At 36.7% G+C, this 18,113-nt stretch overlaps 1 protein-coding gene across 1 annotated transcript; it reads right to left on the bottom strand.

The window, feature by feature from the left end:
- Window positions 1-4,947: 4,947 nt before the first annotated feature.
- Window positions 4,948-6,161, bottom strand: LOC108737404. The gene has a single exon (XM_018470233.1). The coding sequence runs from the start codon at window positions 6,106-6,108 to the stop codon at window positions 4,948-4,950; it is 1,161 nt and encodes a 386-aa protein (XP_018325735.1). The 5' UTR covers window positions 6,109-6,161.
- Window positions 6,162-18,113: the final 11,952 nt, after the last annotated feature.

Genomic DNA, 18,113 nt, shown 5'->3' with positions numbered 1-18,113 from the left:
AAGCAGATTTTTGCATCCACTCTGTCTAATCGGCTTATTTTATATTTGAATAGAATGGCCAGCGTCACACCCTTCTCACTGTCTCATAAATCAGTAATTACACTTTATCTAATCTTCTTGTTCGAGTGCGCTCATTCGCGGGATTTTCGGTTTAGTTCAATTTACGGTCGCAACGGCGGGCGCTGTTGTCTACGTCCCGGCAGCGTCGCGACGCATCACCCGTAGAGAGTATTTAATCGCGGTTGGCCTGGTTCTACGAACCTACCTATCACGAATTTGCGTTCCGTACGAATTGTTGATACAAAAACAGATCATTATTTATACTTAATGCAAAAGAAATATGTAGTCAGATAGGAATTTGTTTCTGGAATTAGTACTTATTCGCTTTATAGATCAAAACATGCAAGGGATAATACACATCTTTGTTATTAAAAATAATAATTTCCTATAGATTAATTTTAGATAAAGGCGCTAATTAGGTAATCTCCTGCTCCTTGACTAATATCATTTGTTGTGAAACTAGTCTATCGTGTACTTTGCGATGTGGTAGAAGTAGAAACATTCTTCCTGTCCCGCAGTTTTTGCCTGAGTCTCACACATCACCTACGGTTTTAGCTATTATTTTGTTTATACTTATAGATAAAGAAAACTTACTTTTGTTTTGTACAATCGGCTTATTGAATGTGAATGCAAGACATCCGGTGATGCCGAATTCCTTCCCGCAGGTAGTTTTAGTTAAAATATTGTTAGATTGCGTTTGAATGTCAAAACTCGAATTTAGTTAACGACACTCAACTTTTCTTGGTGGAGGATAAAAACACGTTGGATATTAAATCTTAATAAATATATTTACAATACGAAGAATTTGACTCAAAGGTACAAAACTATGATGATGGTAAGGATAACTACAAAGTGTGTTTACTGTTGAACAACTTAAATCGAAGTCATACAAATACTGGATGTTACTTACTAACTACAAAAATTTAGAGGGGGTTGATAAATCAGAGCGTCAAGCGACCCTGGTTGTAAGAACTGTCCCCTTGCAGGTAGCGGGCAGTATCATAAAAATTAATATTCAGGAATTTAGAAAGTCAGTGACAATTTCTAGGTATAAAGATTCGTTTTGAAGATGAATTATTGAAACGTACAAAATAAAAATGATGAAACGAAATAAATATCTGAATGAACGTTACTTAAATATTATTAACTGTAAATGTTATTAAGACGATGATTTACGAATACTGAAAATAATATGTATAACAATTAACTCCTACTTAACATTCTGCCCCCTTTGAAAACTATAAAGTTTTCGAACAACTAAATTACTTTTGAATATTGATCTGTGTGATAAATTATAACTAAAATTATTACTAATATCGTCACTCAATTTAAACGGCACTTCTCAACACATATATTGACTAACACTCGCACATCTAGTAGGTAGTATCCACTGGTANTTTCAATATTAAGCGGGTGCTCGGAAGTTCTCTTCAAATCGTTCTTATTACCCCCGAAACTTTTCTTCTGACTCATTAGGAGCGGTCGACGATAATAATTTTCGTCGTCGAAGCAGGCCACGGCAAATAAGTGAGTAAAATACGTAGAGCAAGCAGAGCACCACGGCACACCCTGATTCAATTATTTAACCCTCTCTTAAACAATAGGTGGCTGTGAAATGAAGCGCTCGTTTTATAATGTTTGAATCTCTCTAACTTGATTTGGAATTAATGGTCCGCGAACGCGATGATAAGCGAATCCATTCGGCAATATTCGACACCGCTCGTCATCGTTTCGTGGGCTGTAAACATTTTAATAATGCACTCTCGCGACGCTGATAAGCAGATTTCCAACGCTTACTTCGTTTTATTGCAAGCTCTGTTGGCGTCGCTAATTCGTTCGCATTTTGCTCCGATACGTGTGCTGAAACAGCCATCGTTCGATCTAAATTCAATTTTAACTATCATTCTCCTATATTATGTGTGTGCATTTCACTCATTTTTTATTTGGTATTTTGTAGAACTTCAGTATTATTAATATGTCAAAGAGATAGGTAAAACAAAAGAAAACCCATATTAGTATGGATTACTTTGTATACTTAAAAAATTGAAAGTAGGAACAAGTGACGTCTGGTACGCCTCGAATGTTATTATTTGAAAAGAAAAATATTTTTGCTTTCACATGTCATTTGAAATGTATAAAATTTGATAGTTGAATGCGGTCACATACAGAGTGAAACCAAAATAAGTGCCAAGATTGCAGGAGGTGATAGAGCACTATAAAACGTGAAAACTTAGTATATGTTTGTATGTCCGAAAGTTCATTGTTTTAGAGAGAAACGTAGTTGAAAGTAGAGGTAAATTCAATTACGGCCCTGGAAGAGAAATACGAACCGCAACGCTGCACTCAATCAACTGGTGATTACCAGCATCAGTGTAGTATTTGTCTTGTATTTTTTTGCTGATGTATTATTTCTTTTTTAGATTAGATTAACTGTGATTCAGGGTGTTTATGTTAATCTAATCGATCTGCAGTTCAATAAACTAATTTAACAATATATTATCAATCATTAGTGCAGGTCAGTCACTGTAGGACAGTTGTTATTACAATAATGTGACGTGATACATATGTATGTATTTTTGGTTTTGAACAACAACGTCGCTGTAGGGAGAAAAACCTTCGATTTCAAAGAAGACAATCTCTAAAATAGTACACGGGAAATAGCAGGGAACAGTTTGGAAAATTTTAAAAGGACAGTAGTTGCTTAATTATTATTTGTAGTGAGTGCAAGCCTTGCTCGCAACTGATTTTTAGCCGCGAGTGGATTTGCCTGGGTGGTTTGTAAAGAAAAGTGCTGCATAGCCTAAGGTTTTCCACATTACGATGTTGTTTACAGACAAAGATCAATTTACCGCACCCTGAATGGAGTTTTGAATTTTCATATTAATTATTATTGGTGTTACTCAAATTCGCATGTCCTAAAAGGTAACACGCTTTGGCAATACTTCACTGGTGGTATGGAAATTTGCCTTAATAAGATTACGATTATCCAGGTGATTCTCATTTACCGACTGTTTACGTAACTTACATTTTTTTGTAGGTATTCGTACATTTACATTTATTTATTTAATTTACCTGATACTAAATGGTTTTTGTTTATGTTAGATGTTCTATTATCGGCAATGTTTACATTCTCTGTCCATGTAGCTGCAAAGCTTTTATCGCACTACGCCTTTAGGTAGCAAAAGCGGTCATACAATTATAGGCTACAAAATGTTTCAATTTTGTCACCAAACCACTTAAGTTAAACGTTAAACAGCAATTAAGTTATAACCTCACTATAACTTTGTTGTTACAATATATTGTACTTAATACAAAGGTGGCGGGAAGCATGATTTCGTAGGGTGGAAGACAGATTACAGTAGAAAAATCTTAATGGTAGGACCATAAAAAAGGGGGAGAAATACGAATCCAAAAATTAATTAATTGATTGCATCTTGTGTTTGCTTGGTGTTACTTAAATACTGCACTATCGATGAAAGTATTATTTAATTAGTAATTAGTAAGTTACTTACATAAACTAAATAATAAATTATTTTAATTTATTAATTAAATTTCGGTAATGAAAGTTTCAAGGCTGCTAAACATAAATACAAAAATATAGAAAAATTAGATCTTTCAAATCGCAAAATAAGCTTCTAAAATAAATATTTTGGGTGAGCTATACTGTGGTATTGTGAAATGTAATTCCTCATTTTTGATCAATTACTCCGATACTTTTCAGCACAGAATCTGAGAACCCTGAAAAAAATTCATATTTAGGTAGGAACTAAGAAGGTATATAAAGTTAATATATCAATAACATTTGGAATTGTTCTTGTACGAAAATTAACTAGAGAGGAATCAGAAACGAGGATTTTATATTTAAAAAGAGTATCNTTGATTTTCATAATATGAAGAATAATAAATATTGAGTAATTTTTTAGGTGTGTGTAAAAGCTTTCAGCGTTGCAGATTTTAATATTAACGTATTCTATTACTGAAAAGTTTGGAACATATTTTCTTTTACATTATTGTAAAGAAAAATGTCTGGAATTTGGTGTATTTTTTATATGAATTATATCTACCATAGTCGGATAGTAGTTTTGCCGGGTACCGGATAAACTACTACATTAATCCTTGTTCAAAAATTCGTTTAAACAATAAACCGGTGAAATTTTAATTTTTGGTTAGTGAATTTGCAAGACGGTTGAGTTGAAACTGTTGAAACGAGCCTGTAATGTTTAACAGTAAAAATCTGTAAGATGACAAAAGCATAGTTATCGCTAATCAAATTCTGATATATCTGCCAACAAGCGACAGAAATTATAACATGAGAATTTTATCGAAATAAGAAATAATTTCGTATTATAATCAATAAATAATTCAAATTGGGAAGAACGAATTATCCCAATTCAACCTTAATTACCAATATATTACCTAAATTATTATTTCTGGTGTTTGTTTTTCATTTCTCTCTGGTAGAATTATTCGGTCTGCTCCCGTACCCGGTGTCATTATCCGGTCCCCGGCTGGATCTTAAAAAAAGTGCCAAATTCACCGGGTACTGGATCCAAACCGGGTGTTCACCCCTTTCTAATTACGACCTCCTTTGATAAATAATTCGTTTGCTCTTATTTGACTGAAATAATATATTGTGTTTGTAAGTTCATCAGTTATTCTATTATAATTAAACATATTCAGATAGCAAGAATTAAAGTTTGCTTTTATACGTATATTATATATTATATTTTCACATAACATCTTTCAACATCCATAGATATAAGTATTTACACTGCTTAAATAAAATTACTTACAAGGTGACTAGAACGATTTCGGAATAATAATCGCAGATACATATTTTACAAAAAATGATAACAATAACAGACAATAAGAATTTATTTAATGAGATCACTTGGAATGACTTTTTTTCTTCGCTTCGGGCGGCTCATCGTCATCTTCATCTTTGTCCTGATGAGCGGTCATATGTCTGGTGAGATGATGCCTTTCTCTGAAGGACGCGGTGCACACTGGACATTTTAACTTTTCCTCCCTTTTCCTTCTGGTCACATCCACGGCATCGTTTTTATGGTGTGACCGCATGTGGTATACCAGGTCGGAGGTCATTCTAAAACTAACATTGCACTTGGCACAAACATTTTGTGCGGGAAGCGATAAAGCGGCCAACGAAGGTGGTAGAAGCGTCGTGAGTATAGCTGCCGCAGGATTCCTGATATCAGGTGGAAATTTTAGTTCGGGGTTTCCGATTTTGAGAACGTCCTGTGCGGGAAATTGGGGATAACTGTAGCTGATATCGGGCCTGTATTGTCCCAGCATAGGTCTCATTTTTGAAAATGTTGGATGTAAGAGATCTGCCGCGTGATTTTTTGGTATAAAGTGGTGTTCCATGTCAGCGCCGGAATGAGTTGCGGCAAACGAGTCTTGGACGAGATGAGTTTGATATGGTGGCATATTCTGGGTTCGAAACACCTGCGTTGGAGACATGACCGGAGATTGGAAGCTTTGAATGTTTCTAGATGAAAGATTCGGAGGCGAAGGGCTAAGCGATTGCTGGTAGTTAATGTCAGGACTTACCGACAAACTTGGCGATACTCTTCGGTCTTTGTTCAGAAGATTTACCTTGGTAAAAGCGCTTTTTTGTTCGGAATCTAAGACGAGTTTTGGTTTGTATATGTCCGCTTCTGTAGCCGGTTTGACTTTGAAGAGGGCGGGATCGTCGAAGACTTGTTGCTTCGAAGGAATCGTTTGGAAGAGCTTTTGCCCTTGCAGTTTATGAAGATCTATAGGACTAATTGATATGGAATCGGACTTGCTTGTTGTGAAATTTTCCACGGCATCACAGTTTGTCTTTTCGTTGTTGTTTTCGCATTGAGAATTGGCTTGTGTAGTATCTATTTTGTTGTTGTATTTGTGTTTAAGTCTTTCATCCGGAAGCATCAGGAAAGCAACATCGAACGGCCTCTTTACTGGTTTCGTGGTCACTATCTTCTCTTCAGCTTCGATTACTTCTGATTTAATTCCATTCGTTCTTTTGTTCACGTCCATCGTCATGGTTGTGATGATTCTATGTTAACACTTGGAGTTCAACATAACACTTAACAACAGTCTACTGGATTACACTTTCATATCCGTGTTGTGTTCACGAGCACGAGGCACATAATGTGAGGGTTCGCTCTTGAAACCTCTAAATATTGTTAGATTTTAGCACGTTTCCCCTAAGCCAGCTGCACGAGGAGCATCCTACTCCCTGATGGTGAAACAGAGAGGGGAAACGAGAAGGTTTTGTGGAAGAGAAGAAGAAACGTAGTGGCGCTTTCCTACAGGACTCACTTCCTGTAATTCATCGCCTAATTCAAACCATCCTATGGGGGTGAACTTAAGTTTTGGGGTAGTTTCAGACCAATGGAGATCGAGCGTGAGGCGGAGCTTGAAAATACGGTTCGCCAATACGGTAGGCTATGCTCACGTTGCCAGAGCTGTGACGGCTCAGTCTCCTGAAATGTTTTCGGCTCCAGTGGGAAGCAGATTCTAATTCGCATATGCTCTTTTATTTCGATTTTTAAATCTCCCGCCTCGTAACGCTGCAAGCTTGCTTTGCAATTAAGGCTTTTGTGGACAATGAATTTTGTACATTTTCAGAATTCGTAGCAAACTTGCATACACATTAAAATAAAACGACGATGCATATCAGACCTGACATAATGTGTATAAAAAGGATGGTGTAGGTGAGGGAAACTTTTTCTTAAAAACAAGATTCAATAAATACGTATAAATATTTTTTTAAATCTGCAAATTCAAGAGCTTCTATTTAAGTAAATTAAGTTGGGATGATTTTAAAATGAAATTGTAATCAAATAAATTTTATTACCCAATACTTTTCTATATTATTTGGAAGTTGAATCTTGGCGTAGAAAAGTTATTTGCAAGGGAAAGCTTTTATTTATTTTGCACCCAGCACCTCCGCCATATTTTATTAATTTTGATTGTATGTGTACGTATATTTTTTTAACGTGGGCATTTGTATGAAAAGAAAAACATATCGTTAGTAAATTAAAAGTAACTCATTTTAAGCTTCAGCCCTTATACATAATAAAATCCAGCTACCTAATTGAATATAAATTTGTTTAGGGTGTCTACTACACTACTGCTGTAGAAAGCAAATTATTTTTAACGTAATTCCGAAATCCCTTTGTCATTTTTTTTTTGATTTCGCAAAAGTTAATATTAAGAAATTTAATAGAATTCGATTCTTGAAAAAGTGTAGATAACAATCCTTAAAATCTCATTATTAGAATATGTATCAGAATACCCTATTTCAGTTCTATTTTGTATCCCTTTTTACTAATTTCTACTTTCTTAACTGTTCGGGGATTTGTATTCTCTACCTCCTCCCTTGTCAACTACTGTCTGAGTAGCTCATTCCCTGTTATTAATGTATCTGTGCTGATTTTTCTGTAACGTTTTACTTATCTACTGTAACCGATCAAAGTGATTGCGGAACCCAATCGACTAAATACTTTGCAATATGGCCCGATCAGCGGCCCCCATTCTCTGCAGGAGATTTCTACCATATGTCCATCAGCCACACAAAGCAGGTGCCCTTTTGTTATGGACTGGTATGTTCTCCGACAAAAGACATCTAATCCGTGTTCATAGTTTATGTAGATATGTATATATGGTTGACATACACATTTATTCAAAAGCTCTACTGTGGTGATTTCACCTGATGGTGATACATGAAGTTTTTGTAGTTTTCTTTTTATTTTAAAGCAGTTTTTATTGGAAGGATTGAAACACAAGACGATGTTTTTTCTTTTACATGATATATCCGTCTGCTTAAAGTCTAAAATAATACAGGAAGATGCAGTTACATTAATACATAAAATATCATCATAAAAGATAAAGACACCGCTTAAATATTTGTACATAGTTCTAAAGTTTATTTTACAACATGACTATTAATGTAAGTAATTTTATAGATAACTAGTGCTTTGCTACGCCACCAACTAAAAAAAATTTGAAGGAAAGAGGTTACACAAATATTCAATTAATTTTGAGTCATTTTATTGATTTTGTTCATTTCGAAAAATTTGTGACTGCAGCGTTTCGTTTCAATTCGACATTTATTGAAGTGCTGTGGGATACACAATATTTTTTGTTTTTCCTGTCGAAAATTGATCGTACCAACTCAGAAACCTTCTTTGGCTCATTCACAACAACTTTGCTAAATATCATCACATGATCAAATGCATAGTTTACGATTCTATAAAGGACATACAGACAAACATTCATTTTTATATATATATAGACTAAGAACATTTTTCTAATAACTTGTGATTTTAATTAAACTTTATTTAATGGAAATTTTGAAGCGTTAGTTGTATTAAAAAATCGGTGTATTTACATTACCACCTCGCCTAACAGTTGTTCAGGATACATACAGTGCAATATGGTAATGATAATTCGCCTACAGCGAACATAAATGAGTCAAGGGCCTTCGAAGTCCCTGCATGGACTATATGTTGAGATCATCGTTTTTTGTATTGAGTCTGATGTGACGCTCTGTGTGCCGTGCTCTGGAGCTTTGCAGTCCGCCCGGGTGGACGAGCTTTGTATAACGAATAAATGGGTTTTGACAGGTCTCTGGGGTTGCACGTAATACCACTTGTCCATATGCTGCACCGTGCACCCTTGTTTTCTTCGACACCGCACATATCGCCTTTAGCTAAAGCGTCTCCACTGCACCACATGAATATGTACATATTCATACTAAATATATTTTATCATGTATTGTATATACCTATAGGTATCTACAATTAGAAGCAACTTTCTACAGATGGCGTTCAACATGCCGCCTGTAGTTATTTGATAAACGCTGTTTAAAGGCAGAAGTAATCTGATCGAAAGAATAGGAGAACAGAGGACTCTATGGAAGTCTATAAGAAATAGACGAGATAGGTTGCTAGGACACCTTCTCAGGCGTGAAGGTCTAGTCAGAGAGACTAGATATTAGAGGCAGAAACAGGAGTTACGAGGGGTAGAGGTAGACCTAGATTAGATTACTGTTCGCAAATAGTTAAGGATGTGGGATGTTATAGTTTTAGGGAAATGCGAAGTTTAGCTCAGGATAGAAAAGAGTGGAAGTGCGTGTCCAACCAGTCTTAGGACTGACGACCTTATGATGATGATGACTGAATTTTATTAGTAAACCAATTAGTTCCTTCACTAATTAATTTAAATTTTATGTGACGATACTACTTGAGATGTTACACTGTGTATAATGTCACGAATATACCAATCCTACTAGTTTGTCAAAGTATAAATTAATTTTTGAGTTTCGTAACTGTTCGAGAACAAAAGCAGTACCAGTTACTAAAAAGTAATTTATTGTAGATCTATAAGAATTGAGTATCCAGCGTCCAAATCCATTGAGAATAAAAGCAATTATGAGCACATGCGACCTTGATAGCATCCCACATCAATCAGCTTGTTTCTGCCTCGAGACAAACGGTGGAAAATCACTTCCAGGGGTAATAAGATAGCTGTCGAAGTTTTTAACGCTACCAATAGGTAATCAATCCATCACACTTGAGGCGGGTGGGTGTGTTTGTTCGGCAGAACCGTTGCAAAGTTGAGTTCCGGCCGTAAAACTTCTGATGTTCAATGCCAGAGGATTGTTATTTAAAGACTGTAAGAGACACAGATAATTATGTTTCTTTTACTGCCTTTTTCCGATAGGTTAAAAGAAGGTTAAAACATTGTGGCTCATACTGGAATACTGATTGGAAAAAATAGTTGTGGTATTTCTATCAATTTTCGTTTGTATTATGAAATGACAAATCCCAGTCACAAAAACAATTATATTTTGAAGCAGGAGGAATATTTAATGAGGCACTAAAGTTAAGAATTAAAATTTGTTAAGCAAAAAAAAAATTAATAGATAACTGAATATAGCTCTGTTGTTTTGTAGGCAAATGGTATCGATAGGCCGAAATGCGGGCACTCGAAATATATTCTAAAATTTTCCAAATCAGGATAATCTCAACATGCCATGTAACTTAAGTATTCACGTCTTTCTTCATAATGATAATTTTTCAATAAATAACTAGGTTGTTCAAATCTAGGATTGACCAATTATTCCAGAAAGTTCTTACATTTCGGTCTTTGACTTAAACCTATGCTAGTCGGATTTAGTCTATGCTGTGCTAATTTTCTATTTAACATTTCATAGTTGAGCTCATTCCTAGTAGAAAAACGACTCAACTGTGTATGAGCCAGTAAATGGGTAATTAACACAGCATAGTAGCATATAGCAGTACCTAAATGCAACTATTTCCACTTTTTTTGAGGAAGATTACGAGGTTATGATAAGTCTCAAAACAAGAACTGCTCTCGCCAAAATAAGACCAAAATCAAGACTTACTGTTGGAAAGTAAAACCAAGACCATGATTATTACTTTTGCGTTTACTTATCATTACATGTCACAAGCTGAAAGTTACTTTCCCATAGATATATAGCGCTATGTTAGATCAACTTATAGTTTTAAAGAACAATTGTACATCATTTTGCACTTTCTAACTGATACGTAGCCTCTTGCGTATATTATTTTTCAATTATAAGAGCATTAGTATCCGGGAAACAAGTGGCCTTTTCGTAAGTCTGCTCGGATCAAGTGCTGTTTAACCAAAGCACTTGTCGATCGAGCACAATGTCGGTTAATGACTTTTTGGCGTACACAACCCATCTGTTCGCATGTTCGCGGCGGGACCAACATATGGCACCGAGGGCCCCGTGTTTCGAGCATTATACCAGCCAACAACCCTCTAACCTCGTTCAAAGGACGAAAGAAATAAATAGTCCGGCGTATTGGAAATCCCTCATTTAAGCGTCGTCATAAACTGGAGCAGTAGAAAGGTTTGACGATTGGCTATGAGGAGACTAAAGCGTACAGTGCATGAATAGTACCAATATTGATTTCTTTGTTGCAACTGAACATATGTGCTGGTTATACGTTTCATATTGAGAGTGCATATCGGGATTAGAATTTAACGTCCTTTGTCATCTAATCCCGATGGCTAATACGGGAAGGAAAGGAATTGAATTAAATTCGGGAGGATGAGTCTGCACAGACTGAATCCTGCTAATGAGTAATGTGTATCGTGTAATTCAAGTAATGACAGGTGGCATAGTGCAAAAGCTTATTTATAAAACGGTCTTTGAAAAATGTGTTACAAACTGGAAGCTGCAAAGATAGATTCCTAAATGAAAGTATTAGCAGTGTAAGCAAACTGGATAGAGGAAATAAGGATGACTGCCCTCAGAATTATAAAAAATTTGACAATAGATGTGATGGTAGACGTTTATATACGGACCGGTAAAGAGTTTATCTTCAAATAAGATTTGCAGTTCGATACCACAGCAATGGTGAAAGAAAAGTAGTTCAAAGAAGAGAAAGAGTTGAAGGAAAAAAAATAAATTAAAAGTTGCCGAAAAAAATTATTTGATGCTTCTTTTGTGATCATATTATGTATAAAAACGAGAGCTGATCCCTTTGCCCAGTCCCTGATCCAATTATAAATTGAAATAATTACTTATGTCACATTCTAGCCTTAAAAGTCTAGACCTGTTAAGTCCGTCCTATCTACAAAAGACGATCAAGTTTGGAAAAGTCTTATAAAACTGACAAATTAGTAAAGGCTTTCGCGGCTAGTAGGTGAATTGATGCTGTCCTCATTTAGGTCTGAAGGCTGTTGTCGATTGCAGTTTCTTCCTAACGTTTTGGATATTGGTATTCAGCATCGCATATGGAAAGACCTCTGAAGAAGTTTGTCTCTTGTGCTGGCGAAACGTTAGGAAGCAACTCCAGTTGATAACGACCTTTATACCTGAATTAGAACAGTATCAGTTATTATAATGTGTCAAGTATATAACAGGCAGTGATTAAATACTGGCGTTTAAACAGATAAAGAAAAATTGCTTACAAGGCTCGTGTCTACGAATGAGTCCTTGATCCATCATTACGATGTAGAGACCAAAATACCGAATAAGGAATGGACCCATCGGGGTTCACCAATCTGTGTTTAAGTTATGTAAGATTAATGAGGACTATTCTTTTAAATTTTTATTTGTCTCGTAGCATTTTGACATACCTCCCAAACATTTAAATTTTATATGAAGATACTGTTTGACATGTTACAGTGTGTATAATATCACGAATATACCAATCCTAGTTTGTCAAAGTATAAATTAACTTTTGAGTTTCGTTACCGCTCGAGAACAAAAGCAGTACCAGTTACTAAAAAGTAATTTATTGTATATCTATAAGAATTGAGTATCCAGCGTCCAAATCCATTGAGAATAAAAGCAATTATGAGCACATGCGACCTTGATAGCATCCCACATCAATCAGCTTGTTTCTGCCTCGAGACAAACGGTGGAAAATCACTTCCAGGGGTAATAAGATAGCTGTCGAAGTTTTTAACGCTACCAATAGGTAATCAATCCATCACACTTGAGGCGGGTGGGTGTGTTTGTTCGGCAGAACCGTTGCAAAGTTGAGTTCCGGCCGTAAAACTTCTGATGTTCAATGCCAGAGGATTGTTATTTAAANATTTTGTATATATGTTTTTAATTATTGTATAGAGATATGCTACAATGAAAAGTAATTTTTAAGAGGAATTTGCAGTACATATTCTTTAACGTTGTAGTAGAGAGACAAACAGTTTGTAGCAAAGAAAGTAATTACAATATTATATTAATTTTCACTACAACTTGTTTCTATCCCTATATTCGCTACTAGTTGTAATAAAAAGTTCTACAATTGTAGAAATTTCTTCTACAGTTTCCTCTGAGTGTGGACAATGGACAGCTGTCAAAATCAAGCTTTTAGATATTAAAACGCTTTTATAATACAGTTCCAAATATTTTCAATTAATTATTGTAGTGAATCACTCCGTTCTAATGATGGAAATGTTTAAATATTATACGCATAGGGCATACGAAACCACGATTGTAGAAAGTGGTTCTAATAAGAAGGGTGCCCTGTTGTTTAAATAATACATACGACGATCCCCACAAAGATTTATTTTAGTAGCAATAAAATATTCGATAGTTCAATAAGCGTCAATGGAAATGTGTTTGAGAATTGCCGGGAGTCGGGAGTCGGGAATCGGGAGTCGTATAGGAGAACGAGGAGGAGGCTACGACCTAAGAAAGAGCAAAAGCGTTATGTTATAATTCGCGAACAGTAAATCGATGCGAGCCGCAGAAAGCTTTCCTCCTGCTGCATAAAATATGATTTTCATCCATACGGATACAGTCCATATAATAATTTCGAGAATCAAATAAAAATAACCATAAATCACGGGCATTAGCATAAAGTGTCGCACTATGCAAATCGGGCGCCATCTTTCGATGACGTATGCGCCACTGAGTTTTCGCAGACAGCGAGCCGAACTTTCTCTACCTTGCTGTCGCCGTTGCCTTTGGAAAGACACCGTCGCCGATGTCGGAAGTGTCAGTAGAATCGAAACTGTTGCTTAGATTAAGTTATTTTAGAGGGATGTTAAAAAATAAAATAACCATGTATTAAGTACCTTTCCTTCTACGACAGAATGAGTATAACAATGATACAAAAACTCACTACTGTTAGTCAATCTTTAATGTAACTTACCTGCTTGTACACATAAAAGACTGAAAAGTAGAAGTCGCCAATTTTCGACATCTAGGACGAGATATAAAGCAAAAGAAAACCGAAGAGACATAAAAAAAGAATGACGAAGGGTTGAGTCGCTTTTAACAGAAAGAAATCATTTCTGCGGTTAATATAGAAATTTGAAAAAGATATAGATGCAATTTACGAGAATATAAACAATGTATATTTAAAAATAGTCATCATCTTATCATCATAAGGTCGTCAATACTAAGGCTGGTTGGACACGCACCTCCACTCTTTCCTATCCTCAGCTAATTTCCATATTGTAATGTTCGTGGGTTTAACAAATTAGCTTTTAAAAAGAGAACTATTTATTTACACTAATTATTATTAAACACTATTAAATTATTACTAACTTAGGTAATTATTCTATTTATTTACACTACTGTTACTATTCACTGTTCTATTTATTTTACTTCTACCACTGTCAATTTATCTCTCGATTCACATCTGCAACGGTCAATTTATTTCTACTCTACTTCGGCGATCGTCTCTTCCTTTTTATACTCTCTTGCCTCCTTTCGGGAACATTCTCCAGCCGTCCAGAGAAGTCTCGTTTTCTTTGAACGGTTTAATTGCTTTTCCGGAACGCAGGTACGACACACACGTTTACAGATACGGCGCACATGAAGAAAAGCGCCCGCGGCTAGTCGGCGTATGGATAAGCCGCGCACACACACGTATGCCCGATCGCACACAATCATGCTCGTGGTCGCTACAATATTTTTTTAAAAGTAGAATATCCCACATTCGTAACTATTGTGAGCAAGAATCTAATCTAGGTTTATCTTTACTCCTGTTTTTGCTTCTAATATATCTGTAACTAGCCCTTGCTGCCTGAGGAGGTGTCCTACCAACCTCTCTCTTATTGACTTTTAGAGTGCCCTCTGTTTTCCTACTCTTTCTAATACCTCCTCATTTCTAACCTTCTCTATCCACGTTATCCTCATCATTCGCCTGTAACATCACATTTCGAACGTTAATATTATTACACAAATAAAAAGGTCCACGCTTTTACAAGGATATTTTTCACTTTGATGTATAAGTGAATGAGAATAAAAGCCCCAATGCCGTTTGTTTTAATACCAATCCAAACTGTCCATGTTCTTAGTTTGTCTCTCTGTATGCTTTTGAGAGTTTCTAAATTGCTACTACCTTGGAAATATGCTTATCCATTTCTGTAGGACTTAGAAAGAAAACGAATAATTATAATTATCAAGCATAAGAATTTCGTACAAGGTAGGTGAAAAAAACAAGCAACCACGTGATTTTTTCTATTTTAAAAGTCACCATTATTATCTACCTTTTATTGTAAACTTTATTGGCGTATATTTCTTATTTTCTGTTTATCACAGTGAAACAGACTAGCCAAAAATCATATTTAAATTTATGCCGCCACTAAGAAATTATACATTCGCAGGAATATAAAAGGGGAACCCCAAGAATAAAAACTAGACGTAAAATATTTTCTGATGAAAGAATATCCTCGGTTCCTGTTTCCTGCTATTAAAGCAAAGAACTTCCCTTCTATAAAAACAAGAACACCGAGCGCAGTATTCGCCAGTGTTATCATCTGCTACTGTTTTATAACTTAAAATATGTGAACAGAGATTTAGCCCAGCGTTGTGTAATCGTAAACTATTAGAAAGTTATTTCAGTTTTTGATACTTTGATTTTAAATTCTAAATTGTTAACACGTCAACAATGAAAATTTCATTCAATATATGCACATGTCAATGTAGAAATATGTATATACAGATCGACGTAGGAATATCGAAACCTGTGATAACAATGAAGCTAATAATGCTAAGCGCCTCGGGGGTTGTTACGTCTGTCCGGGTGACATGTCGTTTCTAATCGCGTTACCTCGAGTGGCTGCACCATTATTGCACAGAAGCGGATTAGCGCCGCAGCCTTTGATTAATAGCCGCTTTCGGTGTGACGTCACGTTGATAATTTGAATTTATCTTCGAACGTTGCGAGCCGCTTTTCGACACCTTCATCGCCTCAGGATTAATGGAACGCAGTTGGAAATAACAACGAGCCTGGAAATTGGTGACTGATAAAATCGTTCGTCATGTTAAAAACCACACAGCAACTCTTACAATACAAAATACAAATTAATATTTGATGTAGAACTAATTGTTAGTGTTATCTTTCTCGGAGACACGAAAAACGTAGGGTAATTAATGAATGACTTTAGTGATGTGAATGGTGCTGCGATGGATTTTCTCGATGAAGTTTTCTGCATATGTAGACATATGTATCTTTCATTTGATACGAGTCAATATATGTATATGCGATACCCGTGAAATTCTAGAGATCTTAGAGGTCTAGACTGTGGAGTATGTAAAGTTAACTCAAACCGCTTTTGCTAGGTCTGTGGCAATAATGTTTAATTTTGTATTTCCGATGTCAAATCTTGATTAAAACCGAATTCTTCAGGTAGCTTGCTTCCTCAACTAAAAGTAGATCTTTGAACTTTGGTAACGCGAAAAAGTAAAGATAAAATACAAAATATTTAGAAGATCCATTCATGCCTAATCCAATACTCTCTATTCAGAGAATTTACCAGTTACCAAACTATCTGATCGAAGTAACCACACCTAAAGTTGCAAAATAGTATTTCACTGCACCAAAGTAGGAATCGTGAACAGTCCAGCTCGAATAATTCCGTGTTGATCGTGAGGACTGAACGAAAAAGTCGTCAGCTGTTTCAGACGAATATTCCGCGAGTATCGTGTGTATATATGGTCATGAACGGTATCAGATGAAGGGTTCTTAAACATGAGTCTAGATGTGTAGAGGAGGCCTCCTTTCAGTTTATTTTATTTAACGTGGTGATTGCTACTTTGCGGTTTATCCACTACGTCCCCCATGAGCGCAGGACTGAGATATGCTCAATCAACATTCGGAGGCTGAAACTTCCGTCACCTGTTTCTCTTTAGAGGCGAATAAGTTCTCTGATGCGAGGTAGACCTATAAGTTTGGTACTCGAATGAATATATATACGCCGCTCATCCATCGAGGTGGATACACTTGTCCCGAGCGGCATGGCCTAGAGGTTTAGACCATTGCTTAGCATTCGGGAGGACGCCGGTTCGATTCCGGGTCCGTCTGCCTTGGTCCAAGTTTTTCTGTGGTTTCCTTGGATCACTTAGGCAAATGCTGGGGCAGTAATATTCTACTGATAATTTTTCATTCTCTTTTGTCTTCATTTCGTTCGTCTCATCTTTCTCATCCGAACCACCACCCACCCATTCCACGATTCCTGAAAGTAGGCTGAAGAGGGCCTTCCACCCTACCTTCCGGCGTAATCCGGAGGGACTGCCCGCCCACCATTTTTAGTGGCTGGTGGGAATGAAACACCCAAAAGTTTTTAAGTTTTTTTTTCCATCGAGGTGGATACCCTTCTCCCTCAAGTCGCGGAGTGTAACCATTATCACTGCATACTCATAGATTGTCTACCTGGGGCCCCCGGGCTTTCCGTAGTATCAGTCTTTAGCTCTACTCGGATAGTCGAAGGACGAATCCCTCTGCAAGTCAGATTACGTACTTGCACTGCTACACTGGGATCACATCTCGGGGTCTTGAAATAAACATCTTTCTCTGACCCTAGGCACTCATGCCAGCCGGGCTACACTGGTCCCGTTTAATGATTGTAGCAGGTGAGACCGCTTTCGCCAACCTCTACCGTACATTTTTTACTAAGGGTTCGGCCTTTTTTCTAATTTTAGCAGGATCGGTTGCGGGCAACCTTAGTTGCCTTGGATACTAGTGCCTGATCCAATCTCAAGGGATAGCTTACAATGCACGGCTCTGGCGATTTGGCTATCGCGTGTCCTAGCTTCGGATGCTAATATTAGGTAGTAGGTACAGCACCGACCCCAACGCCCCAAAATTCTACAACATATGAGTACGTGGGTATTTTAAGTAGGAGCCCGAACTTCTAGTTTACTCTGAAAAATAAAGTCTTACGGGTCATGAGTACGAATTTTTATAGTTATTTTCTCACATCCCATATGGACCGACATGACAAAAAAACTGCGATATTTGCAAGTATGGTGACTATTGAGGATACACTATGTATCTGAAGCTATGAAACGACATCGTCAATACCACCGCTACGGTGCGGTGGCATAGAATGCCGCCGCGTCCTTATGAATATAACATGTCTATTTGGCACCCTCAAAGTGTTACGTATCAATAATAATTTTCACGCTCGACTGGAGTGGTTCGACGGTCGTTTGTGAACGGATACGGCCACTCCGACCGATTCCATCCGTCCGTTGCACCGCGAAAGATGCGCGAGAGAACAGAGCAAAGGGAATATACGCGCGT

This window comes from Agrilus planipennis, unplaced genomic scaffold (assembly GCF_000699045.2).
Source record: "Agrilus planipennis isolate EAB-ADULT unplaced genomic scaffold, Apla_2.0 scaffold143, whole genome shotgun sequence".
NCBI lineage: Eukaryota > Metazoa > Arthropoda > Insecta > Coleoptera > Buprestidae > Agrilus > Agrilus planipennis.
The sequence above is the reverse complement of the archived record's forward strand: the minus strand, read 5'-3'. Positions and strand labels throughout refer to the sequence as shown.

Bases quoted from the DNA above. Each gene is read 5' to 3' on its own strand.
- LOC108737404 (XM_018470233.1), bottom strand. From the start codon at position 6,108: ATGACGATGGACGTGAACAAAAGAACGAATGGAATTAAATCAGAAGTA.